Below are 19,776 nucleotides of genomic sequence, written 5' to 3'. Positions count from 1 at the left end.
CTTGGGTTTTGGGGATCTTGGCATCCATCTGCATATGAATTAAACATTCTCGACTTATGAAGATGACTATGAAAATGGATTGTAAGCAACTTCTAAATTTAGTGACTCATATACAAATTATCGTTCCAGACAGCTATGGTTCTGATCATCTTATAGACATCCTATGTATTATGATCCTGCAGAAGCAAGTAGAAAGCATCAGGGTGTACAAAACATATACCATAGGACATCAAGGAAATGGTCAAGGTACAAGATAGAGCCTCTAGTGCCCAAGTTGATCTGTGGTTAGAAGATAGTTTTGAAAGTTACTAAGTCATAGGGCACTAAGTTACTGCTACTTTAAGAAAATACATTCATGAGGGGGCGGGTATTTTGCAACACAAAAAGATTTACTTAACATTGCTTGCAAAATAATTAATTTTTGAAATTCCATTTAGACATATTTTCCAATGGCACATCAAGTGGGTAAATGCACACACCTGCAAAATATATATAGTGAAGCCTACACCTTACCTGAGATATCTTACCCCATTTCTAAATTATCAGTTTGGCCTGCTTTGAAATTCCTCTTGCCCCGCTAAGCCAAAAAAAAAAAAAAAGACAAATATTTTAATGAGCCAGAAGAGCAAATGCAATCTCCAAAGATGGCTATCTTCGGTCTTTCAGTTATTTAGAGAGGAAAGTCTGGATTCAAACATAGTTGTTTGCTGGCAGAATTTGCGACTGGCTAGGACCGAGGACAGTGTTTAAAGATGACTCAGTTGTACGGGCTGGGGGGATGGGGGAAGACCAGCTGGTGGTCCTTCTAACTAAAAGGAGTCCATTTTCTTCACATTGAGGTTGTGCAGGCCCAGAACCGCTGCATCCTGGGAGGGGGTGTCCAGTGAAAGAAAACCTGAGACCCTGAGAAACGCACCTTCAAATTATCTGAACCCTCAATCCCCACCCCAGCTCCAGGCCAGGATTTGGGCAGAGCATTCCAAGGCCAGGGTCCACCTGGAGGCCTAGCTGTGTGACCTTCACCAGGCCCCGGAGTCTCCTTTGGGACGTCCCCGAGGCCGTGCCCCAGGCTCTGTAGGGGTCCGCCGATGCTCCCAGCCCCTGGGTGCTCGGGACGGCCTTTGGGAAGCATCCCGCTGCCCGCTGCGGACCACTATTCCGTCAGCCCGGACACCCTCTCGGCTTCACTGGGTCGCCGCCCTAGCCCCTCCCGCTCCGGCCGCCCCACCGCGGCCGGCAGCGCCACGCGCAGCGAGGTCCAGCGCGGGGCAGGGGATGCCCTCCCTCAGCCTCCCCGCCGCCCTCCTCGCTCGGGGCTGCCCGGGGCCGCTAAACCCAAGCGGGTCCCTTCTACTGGCCGCTGCAAGCTTGGGCCCCTCCGCGGCCGCCTCTGCAGCTGGCCCCGCGGCCGGCCCGCGCCCGGCGCAGCGCGCTGATTGGCTGGCCGGGATCGGCGGCGGCGCTGAGTGGCCGGGCAGATTCGCTGGGTCAGGGCTGCAGAGGCGCCTGGCGCACCGGCGGGAGCTGAGTCGCGGCGCGCGCTCGCCCGGGACGCTGGCCGCCCGCCAGCCGGAGCGAGCGGCCCGGGGCGCCGAGGGGGCCCGCGACCCGCCGGGTGCCGCCGCCCTGGCCGCCATGTGCTCCCAGCTCTGGTTCCTGACGGACCGGCGCATCCGCGAGGACTACCCTCAGGTGCAGATCTTGCGCGCCCTCCGGCAGCGCTGCTCCGAGCAGGACGTGCGCTTCCGGGCGGTGCTCATGGACCAGATCGCCGTCACCATCGTCGGCGGCAACCTCGGTGAGCTAGGTGGGCCCGGGAGGGCGGGGAGGCGCTCCGGGGTCTCCGAGAGCCAGCGGGTGGGCGCGCGCACCGGGCCCCCCCAGGCCAAATCTCCTAACGGGCCTCCAAACCTGCCGCTCTCCCCTGAGAGACCTCTTTGGGTTAGAGAAAGCCCCTAACCTTGAGAGCTTCTTTGACCACCAGCATCTGCCCTGAGGCCAAGATTTGAGAACAGGATTTAATTCACTTAGGAGACTTAGTTTGGAAGGAACTGAAATTCACCTGAAGCTTCCTGGAGGTCCGAAGAAAATCAAGCTAACCCCAAATTAGCCAATTGTGCTCTCACTGATACGCTGTCAGTTTAGATTTATAGAAGCCCACACTAAATTTACAAAATTGCCATTAGGATGAATGTTTTTAAAAGTTTTCCAAGAGTGTCTAAGCATCGTTAATGCACTACATAGAATATTATTCCCAAGCTACGAACCTGCAGATGGGGAGAAATCTGAGAAAGATTGGAGTCACCTCTTGAGTGTAAAGTGGGAAAGACCTTTGATGGATTTTCTTTAAACTCATCCTCCTCCCTGAAAGTACTGAATTCCGATTCCAGAAAAGCCAAGATTTCAGGTACAGACCATTCTGGCCTCCCCGATTTCTCCACTGCTGTGTCCAAGAGATTTTTTGGGGTAAGACATGGTTATCATCTGTGACCATGACCTCAAGAGGTTACATATGTTTTTAGATATTCTTAACTATCCTAATACAGACGGTCTCTGACTTAGGAATCCTGGCTTAGGAACCTCCCCCTGGCCTGCAGTTTTGAGTCTTTCCAGCCTCCAGTCTGGAGGTATCCAGTCACTTCAGGGGGGTCCAGGACTCAAGGGGCTTTGGGCCCAGTGAGAGTGCTCCTTGGAATACCATTCATATTATTTCAATCACGCCTAGTTAAATTAACTCATAATTTGTTACTTTTCTTTGGCAGGGGAAAGGGGTTCCAAATTCTGAACAGGCTATTTAGGAATGAGATTTTCAATGTGACCTGTTTCTAAGTAGAACATATCTGTCCCGGATGTTTCATCCATAAATTTATCCAAACCCTTCATAAGTAATACCAGATTGTATAGTCTGTTGGAGAAATATACTACAGACATCAGGTATCATACATTTAGTCTAAAACAATGGCTGTCAGCCATAAAGGGCACCATCTCTCTAGTCTTGATTTGTTAAAACTCTCAGTTAGTTAATATAAAACTAATTCTTGGACAGGGAATCAGTAGAATTGGATTCTTATTACAACTTTGCTGCTAATGAGTATCTTGGCTTTGCCTTGGCCAAGTCACTTTATGTCTTTGAATCTCAGTTTTCTCATTTATAAAACTAAGGGTTAGGGTTCCTCCAGCTCTAAAATTCTGCATCAGTACCATACTTAAATGGAATAATCTGTTATATTTTACTGATCTAAATCTAGTATATACATCTTTCCACACCAAGAGTTTGCTCTTTATTTGTTTTACAGCCTATAAAGATGCCTTTTTTGAGATACACGCACATCATTCCACATCATGTTCCTTTTTGTAGACCCATCATGCATTCTGTGAAGGAGAAGGGAGATGCTCTTTGTTTTGTATCTAAAACCCCATGTTAAAGAATCAGTCATAGGAAAAGAGAAAATTAAATTCTAATGCTGCAGGAAACATTTCACCCCTTTCGTTTAGTGTCTTAAAATTTTTCTGGAATTCATGTGTGAATGTATCTCAATCTATTCAGAAACGAGGAGTTACTTCTTTTTAAACTTACCTAGTCGATGGAGAAACTGAAGACAGGGATTTTTTGAAGCAGTTTTCATTTTTTTGCTAATTCAGAGATTGCCCTACACAAATCACAACACATAAAACAAACCTATTAGATCACTGTTTCTGCTGTCCAAAGCAGTCAAAAGATTTATTTGGTGCGTGGGGGGATTAATTAAACACAAGGAAGTGAATTCCATGAGAAGACTGAGCTCGTTTGCTTTGTTCAGGGCTGTAACTGTGTCTAAATAGTGCCTCACACCTTAATAGGCACTGAAGAAATATTTTTGAATGAATAAAGATATGCAGTCTACTTCCCAGTTTCTTCTAGAGTCAACTGTAGAAAACTGTTGGTAATTTGCTGAACCAAAGTATTCCTCCGAAATAAACTCTAGAACTTACTAGCTTCAAAATACAGAAAGAGTTACAATCGACATCGATGCCATTTCCCATTTCCCATTTGAGAATTATTGTGAGAGCTGGGAAGGAGTTTGGGATCACCCATTCTGACCCCTTCATTTTACAAATGAAAAACCTGGTGCTCAAAAAAAACGAAGTGACTTGCTCAGTGCCATCCAGCTAATTGGCAGCAAACTGACATTTAAAAACCTGGTCTCCCAATTCCCAGCCAGTGATAATGGAATAAGTATGCCTTAGGACATCAGATGTGGAACTGAACTAAATTATATTAAATTGAGGCTAGACAGTGATGTTGCAAAGTAATGTGATAGTTTAGGAAGTTGAGGTACCACCTTTACTCAGGCTCCTTTCTGTTCTTTCTTGAGATTCGTGTGGGAGTAGATGAAGGGGTCAGTTTGGGACAGGTATGGGCAGTGACTCTACCAGTTTCTAAAATTCATTGCCAATCTTCCCTCGGTGGAGGCTAGTGGGAACTCAAATACAGAGATGAGAATTTCAGGTTATATCTGAAATAGGATTCAGACAAGAGGTTAAAAGTTTGGGATTTAAAGGTTGCAGTTATTTTAAACTAGATAATACAAGTAAGCTGAAGAAGCTGTGCACATGTAAGGTTTTATGGTTATTCTTTTGAACCCAGTGGTCTACCCTACCCAGCGTAGATTTGAGTGGGGGAGACTACTGGGAAGAGTGAATGACCTTCAGGTGACTGAAGCAATCCTGTAGAAAACACTTTCCCTTCACCTTCCTGCTGGGTGTAGCATTATGAGAATCCTTTCCATTGCCATTTCCTTCTTAGAAACCACAAGTTCTTCATTCATTCAACACATATTTGTTAATTTTTCTCAATCCTGAGGATAAGGTGGTGGTGAATGTGGCACCAAAATGCACATAGTAATATTCAAAGCAAAATTCGTGGAGTGTTTATCGTGTGCCATGCATAGGTCTCGGTTCTTTTTACACATTCATCTGATAAACATCAGTCAGGGTGTCTGGGCACATAGTGCTGGCTGGCAGTTGGGACCAACACTCAGTAATTCTGGGCTCAGCACTTTTTGTTTCCTCTCTTCCACTCCACCCTATGCTTCAGCCTATACTGACCTCCCTGCCCCTTGCACTGAAATTGCCTCTGCCTGAGATGCCTGTCTGGTCCAGCTCCCTCCCCCATGGGGAACTTTTATTCACCCTGCATATCCAGCTCGGTCACTCTTCTCTCTATCCAGTCTGTCTTGACTCCTTACCCAGCCCCCAGGAATCTCTCTCTTCCATCTGCTGCCGAATAACACTGTACAGACCTTCTAAGATAGCATTCATCATGTTTTATTGTAATTTATCTATTTACAAAGTTTATCTCCTCTCACCCCCTAAATGACTGGGTATTCCTCAAATACATGCTCTGGAACAGGTATATAGTAGGCCTTCAGTTGATGTTTGTTGGATGACTGAGTGAAGTGCCTTAGAGGCTAATTCAGGTATGTGAGATGTACTGTAATTAGCTGCTGTGTCGGGGAGATCATGACTGGACGCATAACTGTTTTTGTGACAAGCACATTTACTTATCTGAGGGCAGAGTCACTGGTGCAAATCAAGTTTTTTGACCACCCAAAGGTCTTTACAATTAACTGTCTCAAGAAAAAAGTATAGTCCCAAACTCAGGGACAGATACCAAGACAGAAGAAATGAATCTGCCCTGGAAAGGAGGATGTGTTACAGTCTGGCTTCTAGGAGCAGGATGATTCAGCATTCTTCCCTTACTTTCAGAGCTAAAACCTTGGTGGCCATATGGCAGTTTCTAGGTCAGGTTCTTTACGTTAAGGTGTTCTGGGCTACTTTCACTTGGTTCTTTGTAGTGACCAGGTGAGTAATATTTAAAAGGTTTGGGTAGGGGGAAATCCTAAGTAAACTTGAAAGAGGAAATGGTCTTATCGCAGCCTTCCAAAAGACAACAGGGGCCTCACAGAGAAAGGATGGATTCCCATTACTGTGCAAGAAGACACTAGCAGAAGAGGGTACCATGCTCACCTTTGTGCACAAAGCTTGATTTTTAACCTCAGTCCCTGCTAAAGGCCTGTGCCTGACACCCTGTAATCCAAAGAAACCACCATCCAGCACTAGTGGAAAGGTCAGTAGGTGGTAGCACCGACCATGTAATGTTTCCAAACTGATGTGAGTGCTGAATGGATACACTTTACCCCATGGGTCCACATTTATAACTGTGGGCTGACCTCAAGGGCTGAGGATGGGTTGAAGTGTTGATGTTTCTAACAGCTGTTTTTAGGGACAGCTCATGAACTGTGTTGGAAAACGTTCTAGAACCAATAGATTGAGATCCTTAGTGGATCTCAAAGCCCTGCTTTGTAGGTTTCTGAACCACCTGTTGTTGCTACCATACACCTCCACCAAATTTGTTAATGCTTGCCTGGTGGAAGGGACACAGCCATCATCAGAGAGGTCCACGTCGTCTCCATCCATCCACACCTCCTTGTCATTCCCCTTATTAGCAGAGAGTCCATGGACATCCAGGTACGTCACTGCTAGCCTCACATCACTCCACCCACTCCTCCAGTAGGTAGGTGAGTCACCTTACCCACTTCCTGGAGAGACTTCACCTTATTAGGGCTTTATATTATTTTAGTACAAAACTACAACAAGATCTGAAATTCTCAATCTAGTTCTACTTGTTCCTTCACTATTAAAAAGTAATTCAAGGGGCTTCCCTGGTGGCGCAGTGGTTGAGAATCTGCCTGCCAATGCAGGGGACACGGGTTCGAGCCCTGGTCTGGGAAGATCCCACATGCCACGGAGCAACTAGGCCCGGGAGCCACAACTACTGAGCCTGCGCGTCTGGAGCCTGTGCTCCGCAACAAGAGAGGCCGAGATAGTGAGAGGCCCCATGCACCACGATGAAGAGTGGCCCCCACTTGCCACAACTAGAGAAAGCCCTTGCACAGAAACGAAGACCCAACACAGCCAAAAATAAATAAATAAGTAAATAAATAAATAAATAAATAAATAAATTTTTTTTTTTTAAAAAGAGTAATTCAAGACTCCTGCTATGAGGAAGTGATACATCTAAGTTACTTTGCATTGTGGAATGAACAGGAATAATGGTTCTTCATTCCTGTAACTCTGTTATTAATACTTAAATATCTTTTATGTGTCAGTTAATCTTCACAACAATCCTATTCATTCCTTTACTTCATTCCACAAATATCAATTGGGTGCCCACTCTGTGCCAGGCCAGGCACTGTGCTAGGTGCTGGTGATAGAGAGTAAGAACAGACACAGTCTCCCTCATTATTATGATTTCATTCATTCATTTGCTCAACAATATCTGTTGACTGCTTACTATGTGAGGGGTGTTGATCTAGGCACCAGAACAAAACAGGCAGAAATCCCTGCCTCTGAAGGAGATTACCTTCTAGATGGGGAGATAGAATACAAACAAGATAAAACGCATTAGTATTTGGTGAAAAGAGCTAAGGAGGAAAAAAGGAAGGGAAAAGGAGGAAAAAGTAGCACATTTCTGGGGGCAGAAAAAGGGATTGTAATTTTAGATAGGGTGGCTGGAGTGGTCCTCACCCAGAACATGATGTTTAAGTAAAGACCTGAAGGAGATGAGGATGCAAGCTGTTTGGATATCTGGGAGTAGAGTGGTTCAGGCAAGAGGGAACAACAAGGAAACCAGTGTGGCCAAAGCAGAGAGTTAATGAGCATTAGGAGAGGTGGTCAGAGAGGTGGGGTGGGGGGAGCCAATATATAGGGCCTTGTGGGTCATGGAAGGACATTGTATTTTACTCTGGAATGAGCTGGGAATCTACTGAAGAGTTTTGAACAGAGGGGTGACATGGCCTGCCCTGTGTTCACAGGGTCATACTGGCCATAGTGTTGAGAATAGACTGATGACAGCAAGGGCAGAAGCAGAGAGATGGCTTAGGAGTTTCTTGCTGCAGTTCAGGTGACAGATGATGGATGATGGTTGCTGGACTGGAATGATTTCAGGGGAGGAGGTGAAAAATGACTGGAATTTTGGATATATTTTGAAGACAGAGTTGTCAGAATTTGCCTACTGGATCAGACATTGGACTGATCAAGGAGGACTCCAAAGTTTGTCCTGAGCAGATGCAAGAATAAAGTTTGCCCTTTACTCATATGGAAAGCATGTGAGAGGAGTAGGTTTGGTCAGGTGTTGAGGATCAGGTCTCAGTCTAAGGTACCCATTAAACATCCAAATGGAAATGGCAAGTAGACAGTTTATCATATCAACTTGGGATTCAGGGGAAAGCCCTGGCCTGAAGATATCAAAAGTAGGAGCGTCTCCATACACCTATCACGGGAGTGACTGTCGACAGAAAACAGGTCCAACGACTGAGCTCTGGGTCACTCCACTGTTTAGTGGTTGGGGAGAGGGGGAGGAACCAGCAAAGAATCCTAAGTAAAAGAAATAAACCCTGGAGAGTGTGGCGTCCTGGAAGCCAAGTGGAGAATGTGTTTAAAGAAGGAAGACATGATGAGACTGTTTCAGCTATTGCTGGTAAATCAAGTTAAGATGAGGACTGAGAACTGACCATTGGATTTAGAATGTGGACTTAGCATTAGTGACTGATAAGAGCAGTTTCAATGAAGTAATGGAAAACAGGGAATATACACACTGTCTTAAGAGTTTTGGTATAAAGGGAAGGTGAAAAATGGGTTGATAACTTGCTACGGACTGAATTGTATTCTCCCAAAATTCATACGTTGAAGCCCTAACCCCCAATGTGATGGTATTTGGAGGTGGGGCCTTTGGAAGTTCATTAGGTTTAGATGAGGTCATGAGGGTGGTACCCTCATGAATGGTATTAGTGCCTTTATAAGAAGAGATGAGAGAATTTGACACCTCTCTCTCCCTCTCTCCCTCTCTCCCTCTCTCCCTCTCTCCCTCTCTCCCTCTCTCCCTCTCTCCCTCTCTCCCCCTCTCCCTCTCTCTCTCCCTCTCCCTCCCTCTCCTTGCCATGTGAGGATACAGCAAGAAGGCTGCTGTCTGCAAGCCAGGAACAGAACCCAATAATGCTGGCACCCCAATATCAGACTTCTAGTCTCCATAACTGTGAGAAATGAATGTCTGTTGTTTAAGCCACCAAGCCTATAGTATTTTGTAATAGCAGCCTGAGCTAAGATATTGCTCAAAGATGGATTTGAGAGGATTTTCTTAAAGAAGGCAGAAATAACAGAATATTCTATGCCGGTGTGAATGATGCAATAGAGAGAGAGAAATTGGTGATGTAGGAGAGAGAGGTGACTTGCTAGAGCAGTGCCTTACGTGACTGAGAGGGATTGGGATCTAGTGCCTATTTCGAGGAGTTGACCTAAGCCAGGAACAAGGACACTTCAGCCATTTTAATAGAGAAGGTCACCTATTGGCACAGGTGCAGGTGGGTAGATGTGATAGTGGGAAGTTATAGAGAAGTTCTTTTCTGATTGCTTCAGTTTTTCTCCCTGAAATAGGAAGAGTGAGAATGAGGAGGAGGGAGGAAGAAGTGAAGATCTGAAGCAAGAAAAGAAAGCGTGAAATAGTTGTCCGGTGTTGAGGGAGAGTGAATGAACTAGGGAAACAATGCTTAGCAGGCAGCAATAAGGATGCCCTTGAGATCAGTCAGCAGGTTTGTGTATTTTTTCTTCAGACATGCTCCATTGCACAGGAGGGCACATGAAGTAGGCAGAGTTGGATCAGTCTAACCGGGGTTGTGGTTTAGCCAAGCAAGAAATGGGTGCAAGGATTTGTGGATATATGTTGTGGTGCTTGACTATGGAAATGAAATAGGGTATGAAGGGGGCGAGGGACAGTGAAAACATGAGGGATCCATGCATGGTAGTCCCAGGTGGTGTCAAAGTGTGGCTGGAGTTGGGGTACTATAGAGTGAGCTGGAAAGATAGGAGACGGTGTTTGGAGACGGGAGTTATGATCACTGCATAAAGTCTAGAATGTAACTGGTACTGGTGGCTGGGGTGGGATGGTGGACAAGATCCTTGGAGGAAAGGAGGTCAAGAAACAGAGAGGCCTGGGAATTGGAAGAATTCTTCATGGGGATATTGAAATCACCAATATCTGTGACAGCACAGGAGAGTCAGTGAGTCTGGAGCTAAAGCTTCAAGGACAGGGGAGTGACTGGGGTCTTTAGATGACCTGCACAAGTGGGGAGATGTGTGGTGTTGTCAGATGAGAGTCAAGTTGGGTGTTTTAGGAGGAGAGAAGGATGCTGGTCAAGCTGCAATGAGAAGCTAGGAAGGAGCACGTCTCTCCTACCTCTAGGCCCAGTAACCCCAGGTGAGAGGGAGAGAAAATCCTCCACAGCTTGGGAGGGCTGGTGGGGAAGCAGTGTCGCTGGGGAGAGCCAGGGTTCAGTTAGACTCAGAAAAAGAAGGGGAAGGGAACAGTTGCTGAAAAGTTCAAGGATAGGAGATTTGCTGCCCATTGAGTCCCAGTGATTGAGTCCCCGAGGGCACCAGGGAGATGGGCAGGAGTGGAAGGTGGGAGTAGAAAAGGCAATGTCAGGGACTTCCCTGGTGGTCCAGTAGTTAAGAATCTGCCTTCCAATGCAGGGGACGTAGGTTCAATCCTTGGTCAGGGAACTAAGATCCCACATGCCTTGGGGCAACTAAGCCCGCGCACCGCAATGAAGTGAAGATCCAGCGCAGTCAAAATGTTTAAAAAAAAAAAAAAGAAAGAAAGAAAAGGCAATGTCAGAGCCAGGTGGGGTTCAGAGTTCAGGGAAGTGATATGGCCTTGGAGACTGGAATCTTGAGAGCCTGATAGGAAAGGAGAAAAGGGCTTGATGAGATTTGTCTTCGTGGCTGCGAGGAAACATTGTGTTGGTGAGGTGTGGGAGAGAGGAAGGTTTTCAAGTTCTTCCATTTTACAGAAGAGGAAACTGAGACCCAGGGACATTTTTTTGTGTCTTGCCAAGCTGTTAAATGATGGCACAGAATTAAATCGAGTCTCTGACTTGGAGGCCAGCACTTTATCTACTTTGCCATAATTGCCTTTCATCTCATGTGTCCTCAACTTCCTGAAAAGCCTTTGCAAATACGTTTGCCCTGGGCTGTCACAGAACTCAGTGCTTATGAGTTGCCATGCCTTTACCATCGACTTGTTTCTGAAGGGTAGACATTATGCATTTATTAGTTTTACACATTTCTTCTGAGCCCAGAAGCTCTACGAGTCAACATCTCCTTTCTGAAACTTTGCTTGATTCTCAGAAATAATCACCTAACTGTTCCCCCCTCCTTCGCTGTCACTGTACCCTGATATATATGCCTGCTAGAGCAGTTCTCATGTTGTGTTAGAACCTCCCCACCCCCTGCCCAAACCAGACTGATAACTCTTCTTAATACCCAGGTGCTCTGCATAGAGCATCAATGACATTAGTTACAGTTGTCTGTTTTCTTTCTTCTTAAATTCCAGGGATATTATTTGTTACACTCACACCTCACCCCTGTGCCCAGCCTTTTAGATGGTGCCTGTCAGAGGCCCTCCCATGTCCCTTTTGCTCTTACCATTTGATGGCATTGTGTCCATCCTCCCCTCTTGCCCTACACTGCTACCGCCACCGGTCTAACCATCAGCACCTGAATCTCTGCCTGAGGGCTTTCTCTGGTCACAGGAGCTCACTTTGCCCACACATGCATGGCAAGCTGGAAGGACCAGGGAATTAATACCACACCCCTGGATCAGCTCTCAACCAAAGACAGGGTTAGTATATAAATATTATAAATTGCTAGCTTCCTCGCCCCTTGGGTGGGGTAACCAAGGAGTGTGCACTAAACCGTTTCTTATTGTCACCCGGCAAGATTAAGCCCTGGGTGCCAAGGTGATCACTCACTTCATAACACACCTTTTATTTGCAGCATTGCCTTCTCTACTTCCCCCTCCAGTGTTTCCTGAAATTACTACCGTGATAATAGACCTCTTGCACTTCAGTCCTTATCTCCAGGAGTCCTTCTGGGGAAACCCAAACTGACATTGGGCTTGGCTCAAAGTAGGTGCTCAATAAATCTTCACTGAATGAATGCATGAAACAATAAATGTGTGTTGAGTGACTGACTGAATTAAAATTATGTTGATATATTTCTCTGTAAGGAGACGATAAGCTCCTGGTATGCAGAGATCACCTGGCTCATCTTTGTATTCCTGCTTCAGAGTATGTCTGATTCATCTCAACAGTTCAATGAAGGTTGAATTGAATTAAATGACCTCAAATTAGCAGTTGGTGGAAAGAGAAGGTGGCCACATAATGACTGTGGGTCTTAATGAGGTAGAGGTGAGATTTCTCTGGGCATTGTAACAAAGACCTTTAAAAGGGGAGGAGTGGCATAACATGGTAAGAATAAAAGTAACTTCCTTATGAGAAGATGCTGTGGGGTAGGGTAGAAAGAGACCAGAGAAAAACTGGAGAGTGATTGAGATGAGCCAGATCATGTTTGGGATGACGCATCTCCCTCCTAACAGAGCACAGTAATGTGCAGCACTTAATGGATTATTATCCACTTATTTTATTTATAGTGTTGATTCATTTTTAACAACTCTCAGAGCTTCACTACCAGCCATGGTTACATGATCCTGCTCAAATGTAATGGTCCTAAAAGCTGCTGTAAGTAAGGTCCTTGCTTGCTCTCCTGCTACAGTGTCCTGCTATTTTCTTATTTCTGCCACTTGCTTTGTACATGAAGGGTTTTTTGTGGTTTTTTTTTCCTAGCGTACAAGAAGCCAGTTTAGTTTTGAAGCTTGCTTTTTAGTTGTGAAGCCAGGGATGCATATGTGTGTACATGAGTGAGTGTTGTGTGCCCACTGGTCTGGACCCACTGTGCATCAGTTCTGTGTAAATGCAAAGACTTTGACAGTCAGATCTAGTGCAGGGATGCATATACAAGATGTCTTCTTTTTTTAATTGAAGCATAGTTGATTTACAATGTTGTGCTGATTTCTGCTGTACAGCAAAGTCACTCAGTTATACATATATATACATTCTTTTTTTTATATTCTTTTCCATTATGGTTTATCCCAGGATACTGAATACAGTTCCCTGTGCTATATAGTAGGACCTTGTTGTTTATTTACTCTAAATGTAATAGTTTGCATCTGCTAACCCCAAACTCCCAGTCCATCCCTCTCCCTCCCTCCCTCCCCCTTGGCAACCACAAGTCTGTTCTCCATGTTTTTGTTTTTGTTTTAACAAGATGTCTTTAATTTAAATGCAATAATACATATGAATGTTCTTGGCAAATTTCCTCAAACACAATAGATGATCAGTAAAAACGTTAGGCAAATTCAGATCTAGATGACTGCACCTTTTATTTTCCATGCTTCTTCCCTGTATTGGTATGAATGATTGAGAATGGGTTTAATTCTTAGAGCTCTACTTTCCAATAATGACTTGTTTATTTCTACAGCTATTTCTCTGTATTGTTAAGCGCATTTCTTTGCTGTTGTACATATAAATACAAAAGCCTAGGGCTTCCCTGGTGGCGCAGTGGTTGGGGGTCCGCCTGCCGATGCGGGGGGCGCGGGTTCGTGCCCCGGTCCGGGAGGATTCCGCGTGCCGCGGAGCGGCTGGGCCCGTGAGCCGTGGCTGCTGGGCCTGCGCGTCCGGAGCCTGTGCTCCGCAGCGGGAGGGGCCGCAGCGGTGGGGGGCCCGCGTGCCGCAAGAAAAAAAAAAAAAAAAAAAGCCTAGTTTTGTAGAATTAATTTAATCCAATATATAGGTTAGAAAAAAAAACAGGCTCAGTTCTTTGGAAAAGTTACTCATTTTTCTATCTTGTTTTTAATACATTAAAATATTTCCAAATATAAATAATAGAGTCAAAAACATAATTACCCATAAAAGTATATTATTCTTTTTAGAAGTAATATGGAGAAAATACTGTGGTTTCAAAAAGTAGATTTAGACTAGGTTGGCTATTGGTCATTATACTAAGTAGTTTGGGGACTGATCTTTTTCACGATCTTATTGACCTGTTTGGGGACATAGTGATCATTTTAGTTTTTTTAAAAAAGTGGTTTGAGGCTAAATAGTAAATCTAAATCCCAGTCTAGCAATCTGGGAGATCCCCAAATATCCCAGAAGTAACTCATCTCCTTTCCCCCCACCTTGCTTCCCAGGTCAAGGTGATGCCTGAGGACACTACGGCACTTAATTGCATGAAATCCCTTGTTATTGAGGGCACCAGTCCCTCATTGTTCAGGGCTTTCCTTCCATTGCTGGCAGCCAAGCAGAGCCCTGCCCTCCTTGAGGTCCTGCATCAGCACTTCATTCCCTTGGTTTAAGGTCCATAGATTGCAATGGGAACATTAAGGATCCCAGGAAAGGTGACACATTAAGCTCCATCCTTTCCCAAGAGGAGATATTAATGGGGAGAGGGAGAGAGATTACTAAGTGGTTAAAGGCTTCAGAATTCACTGACAGGTTTGCCAAGTACCAGCCTTAAACCCAAGCTGTGCTTGGCCGGGGCTCTGTGGAATTGCTGTTCCTGCTAAAAGATGCCACGGTGAGCAGCAGACTCTCGTCTTCTACTTCTAGAAATGGTGATTTAGACAAGGTGCTAACAGCAAAGAAAATGGGCATGAACATGGGACAAGTGACGTTACCCCTTAGCAAAGATGCTGGAGCTGGGTCAATAGGCAGAGAAGTAACTGGTTGTGCATATGTTTTCCCTAAACACATCACGTCCCTCTCTGCACAGAGCTGGACGGCCAGCACAGTCAGAGACCAGACCTGTCTAACTGCTTGGGAGAGCCTTTTCAGCTCCACGTTAACCCATTCCATTCTTCATTTATTAAAGGCTTCAGTTGGAATGAGCCAGGCCCAAAGATTTACCTTTGGAGAAGAGAGATGAAATCCTGGTAAGACTTCCTAGGTGTACGTGAATCTGCTTATCGAGGCTGAGCTGTCTCTCTCCACTTGTGGTTGGTATTTCCAGAAATGACTGAATTCTTTTCTTCCCATTTAGAAGTTTAACTGTTTGTCTGTGGTCTCACGTTGAGATTTAAAACCCAGACGTTTCTGCTGCTTCTCATCTCTCTAGGTCACTTTTCTGTTGCAAAGCCATTTTTTCTCATCAGATGGTACAAATCTCCATAAAGTGTCCTACCTTGCTCAGCAGAGTGTCTGTGCAATAATAATGCCAGTGCCTTGCATATCTATAGCGTTTTGTAGTTCTCAAAGCATTTTTGCATATATTATCTCATTATGTAATGTTGTCCTGGGCTGTTGCTTTTCCCCTCAGTGTTCTGTATTTTACTTGCCATTTTCACCAACTTGAATACTTTTCTTTCTTCTCCTACCAGTTTTGAGGATATTATTCAGGGTTTGCTCTTCTCCCCCTTTCATATTATTTTCCCCAGGGGCTCTAAGTGGCAAAGGAAAAAGCATGTATAAATGATACTGTTTTTTGATGGCAAAGTAAAGATAACCTGAATGCTCTTTACAAATCATCCCTGAGAATTATATTCCATTTCCTTGGGTTCACACTATCAGCAGAAGTACTAAAAACAATTTAACTTAATGATTGTGCTTACTCTTTTTTTTTTAAATTGGCAAAACATACTAGAATGAGAGGAAACTGTGCAAGTTAGATCCATGTAATAGTTTTGGTTTTTCTGTTTGCTTGCTTTTGTTTGGTTTTGCTTAGAGTTTTTATATTGATATTATTCATCCCACAATAGAGGAATAGTAACTTCCTTAGTACCTTTTGTTTTCTTGGAGTTATATGGTTGTACACTTTTATCACTTATGAAAGCGAAGGTGCTTTAGGTTAAAGCCTAAAAGATGGTTCTCAAACTGTGTTTAAAATGTTTTCTGTAGAGCATTTTAGAGACTCCTTTAAGGTTCACTAAGGCAGACCAAGTAGTTCCCTGAACTCACTTCTCATTGCCCTATCCAGTCTATTTCCTGTCTCCATCATTCCATCCCCAGATGCTGGGTGCACCGGAGATGCCTACATAACTACTTAGAGTAACGCAAACCATAGGATATCAGGGTTGAAAGAGATCAAGCAGGTTGCTGTGAGCTTATCTAACTTTTGCATCCCTTCTGTGCCATCCTTGGATGACCAATGAGCCTCAGCCCATTCCATCCTAAGGCAGAGGAAAAGTATCCCTTTTGTTGAGCCCAAATCTATCTCCATGTAGCTTCTGTATAATTAAACAAACATTGAGTGCCTATCATGCAGCAGATACTGTTCTAGGGGCTGGGGATACAGAAGTGAACAGTCAGACAAAATAATGCTCTTTTGGATAGCTCCTCAGCTGTACCTCCTGAGGTCATAGAAGACAAGCCAAATAATTCTTCTGCATGGAGCTGCACAGATAATTGAAGACTGCACTCCTGTTCCTCTTAGTCTTCACTACAAGCTAATACTACCAGTTCATCCAGTGTCATACAGGTTTAAGTCCTTTGGCTATATAGACCAATTGTTTTGTGATGCATTCTAGTTTTTCTTAATATTGAATTGATTTTTAGTATATTGATTTTTTTTAAGTTTTTTGTTATCAAGGTAATACACAGTTGGAGATATTTTGGAAAATACTGATAAGTATAAATAGAAAATCATCTATAATCCCATTACCCACTGTTAAAATGTTGGTATATTTCCTTCTAGTGTTTTCTAACTTGTATCCTGTTTTTTTTACCTAACCTTGACATTTTTACATTCATTATATTCGTAATATTCCAGATGACTTTTAAAGATGAAGTCATAAGAGTAGTAAAGATACCGTAAGTGACCTTTACTGCATTCCTTGTCATTAAGTCTCCAGCCTCCTAAGCCACTACATTTTGAGTTATACTAGTCCTACATGGAAGGAGGGTGCTGGACTGCATTATCTCCTATAGATTCTTCTAACTTGGATTATTCTTGATATGCTGCTCTTTCCCCGCCCCCCGACCCCGCCCTGTTCATTCCTTTGTGTTTCCTCAATGTCATGCTCTGCCCATTTGTTTGGAGTATAGGGTGGATGGTAGCTTCTCATTACAACAGGATATCCAAGTGCCATTTTCAAGGCTATCTTCCTGCTAGGTTCAGTCTTGAGGAGTCTGTTGGAACCAGTGCTTCTGGTGGGAATAGATGATGGCCAGCCCAGAGCTCATTTCTTACTTTGATTGCAGGCCTGCAGCTGAACCAGAAGGCACTCACCACTTTCCCAGACGTGGTGCTTGTCCGGGTGCCCACACCCTCAGTGCAGTCGGACAGTGACATCACCGTCCTGCGACACCTGGAGAAGTTGGGCTGCCGCTTAGTCAACCGCCCACAGAGCATTCTAAACTGCATCAACAAATTCTGGACATTCCAGGAGCTGGCTGGACATGGGGTCCCCATGCCGGACACCTTCTCCTATGGTGAGTGTCCTTAAAATAGTATTGAGACTTGTCTTTCCAAATAGCCTGCATCCCTATGTTCTCTCTGCCCAGAAGGCCTCTGGTATCTCTTGTTGGTTTTCAAGGCGAATCTGTTCATCTTAGATGATTCAACATCTTGAGTCTTTATCATAGTCATTCCCTCGTCTGATATGTCTTTGCTTCTTTCTCTCTGGAATTCATTCATTAAATATGTAGCTGGTACACACTGTGTGCCAACTACCACAATAGGCTCTAGACTCTAGCAGTAAGTAAGAGAGTCCTACCCTCAGGGCATTCCCAGTTCATCAGAAGAAATTTCAGTGCAGTGCCAGGATAAGAGTTACTGCAAGGTGGTATGGGAATACACAGGAGAGCTCCTAATTTAGTTTAGTAGGTGATGAGGAAAGAAGGCTTCCCAAAAGAGAGAATGTCTAAGCTAGCTGAAGTTATCCAGCTAAAGCAAGAGGGAAGAGGGAAGAGATATGGGAACATATGTATATGTATAACTGATTCACTTTGTTATAAAGCAGAAACTAACACACCATTGTAAAGCAATTATACTCGAATAAAGATTTAAAAAAAGATCATTTAAGGCCAAAAATGTGAAATTAATGGAAAAATAACCCTCACAAAATGACAATCTAGAGATCATGTTTAAGGTCAAAGTAAAGTGATTCCAGTTGAAAAAAAATAATAACAATAAAATAAAAAAATAAAGCAAGGGGGGCAGGGGAGCAGTCTAAGAAGAAAGCAGAATGTAGAAACACCTAGAGGCAAGAGAGAGCATGACCGATTGGTGGTATTTTGAGTAGTTTGTGGAATGTCAAGGAGATAGAGTTGAGATATAAGGCTAGAAAGATAAGAAGTCACCATATACAGTACATGAAAGAGATCAGGGGTAATCCTGAGACTTACAGGAAGTTATTGGAGGGCTTTAAGCAAGGAAATGGCCTGATCAGAGTTCAGAATGTCACTTTGGCTACACTGTGGAGAAGGAATTGGACCAGGGGCAAAGTAGAGACAGGATATGTACTGGTAGGCTTTATAAACAATGCAAATGAGCAATGATAGTCTAAACTAAGGTGGTCATAGTAAGAATGAAGATAAGTGAACAGATTCAGGACTTAGGAAGGAGACAGAAATATTAGGACATGATGATTGAGTGGCTATGAGGAGCATGGAGAGGAATCAAGAGTGACTCTGGTTTCTGGTTTGGGCAACCAGATGTGAAAGCGAACACTCACTGAGACTAGAGCTATGGAAGAGGAGAAACAGATTGGTGGGTAGGGCAAGGCATTGTCGGAAGAGGTTATTATAGTTTGGGACACATTCTGTTTGAGGTGTCTGTAGTATATAAAAGTAAAACTATTCAGTAGGCAGCAGATAAATGGATCTGGAGCTCCTGAGAGAGGTGTAGGAAGTGGATTTGGAAACTTCCATTATGTTAAGTGAAGTCACAAGAATGGATGAGATTACTCAGGGAGAAGATGTAGAATGAAGAGAGGCCTGAGCTGTATACCTAAAATGGTTAAAATGGTAAATTGTATGTTATGTATATTTTACCACAATAAAATAACAACATTTAATAAAAGAGGGTTCGAGAGGGAATCCTTTAGGGAATAGGAAAAGGAAGAAGGACCTATGCAAGAGGCCAAGTAAGAGCACCTGGAGAGGTGAGAACAGAAAGAAGAGAGATGACAGAAGCCAATGGAAAGAACATCCCAAGAAGGATGGTGTAATTAAAAGGGGTGTTTAATTCTGAGAGGATGCGTAACATACTCACGGAGTTGTGTGTTGGATTTAACAACAGGGAGTTCAATGAATACAGCTTTAGTTCAGCCATAGGGAGAAAAGCCAACTTGTCAAGGATGAGGAAGTGAATGGGAAGTGAGGAAATTGAAACCCTTTGAGTAGCTTGATTGTAGGGATACGAGGTTGTAGTTAAGGGATGATGCAGGGTGAAGGAATGGGTTTTATTTGTTTAAGATGGGAGATTACTGAGCATGTTTAAAATGCTGCTGGAATTCTGAACTGAGAGGTTGAAGATACAGCAGAGAGGGGACACTTAATGGTGCAAGATCCCTGAGGAGGTGAGAGGGAAAGGGGTCCGAGGCACAGGTGCAGGGATGGCCTCAGATAAGCAGGACCTCTCTTGCACTGTATTATAAGGGAAGGACAAAAGGATGGCTAGAGAGGAGTTACATTTATCAGCGGGTGTCAGGAAGCTGGGAGTTCTCTTCTTATAAAATGTCCTCATTGTAAAGATGCCCCTGGTTATCTACACTGCCTCTTCATGCTGCTTTATTTTTTTTTTTAATCATTAGCACTTTTGTGACAGGTCTTATTAGTATCCCAGAATATTTTGCTTTGCAAAAAATTGATGAACTACAGTATCACCTGTGGTAGGCAGAATAAT

The 19,776-nt window shown here is 44.0% G+C and overlaps 1 protein-coding gene across 1 annotated transcript in view; it reads left to right on the top strand.

The window, feature by feature from the left end:
• Positions 1 to 1,635: 1,635 nt before the first annotated feature.
• The window catches only part of RIMKLA (ribosomal modification protein rimK like family member A), a gene marked incomplete at both ends in the record, with an annotated part of 28,273 nt that continues 10,132 nt past the window's right edge, over positions 1,636 to 19,776 (top strand). The window contains 2 exons of the mRNA XM_081224602.1: positions 1,636 to 1,798; positions 17,130 to 17,360. Coding sequence (XP_081080728.1) covers positions 1,636 to 1,798; positions 17,130 to 17,360 — 394 coding nt within the window. The remainder of the gene's footprint in view (positions 1,799 to 17,129; positions 17,361 to 19,776) is intronic.

Source organism: Mesoplodon bidens (assembly GCF_964165515.1).
Source record: "Mesoplodon bidens genome assembly, chromosome: 2".
In the NCBI taxonomy this organism is placed as follows: domain Eukaryota; kingdom Metazoa; phylum Chordata; class Mammalia; order Artiodactyla; family Ziphiidae; genus Mesoplodon; species Mesoplodon bidens.
The sequence above is the reverse complement of the archived record's forward strand: the minus strand, read 5'-3'. Positions and strand labels throughout refer to the sequence as shown.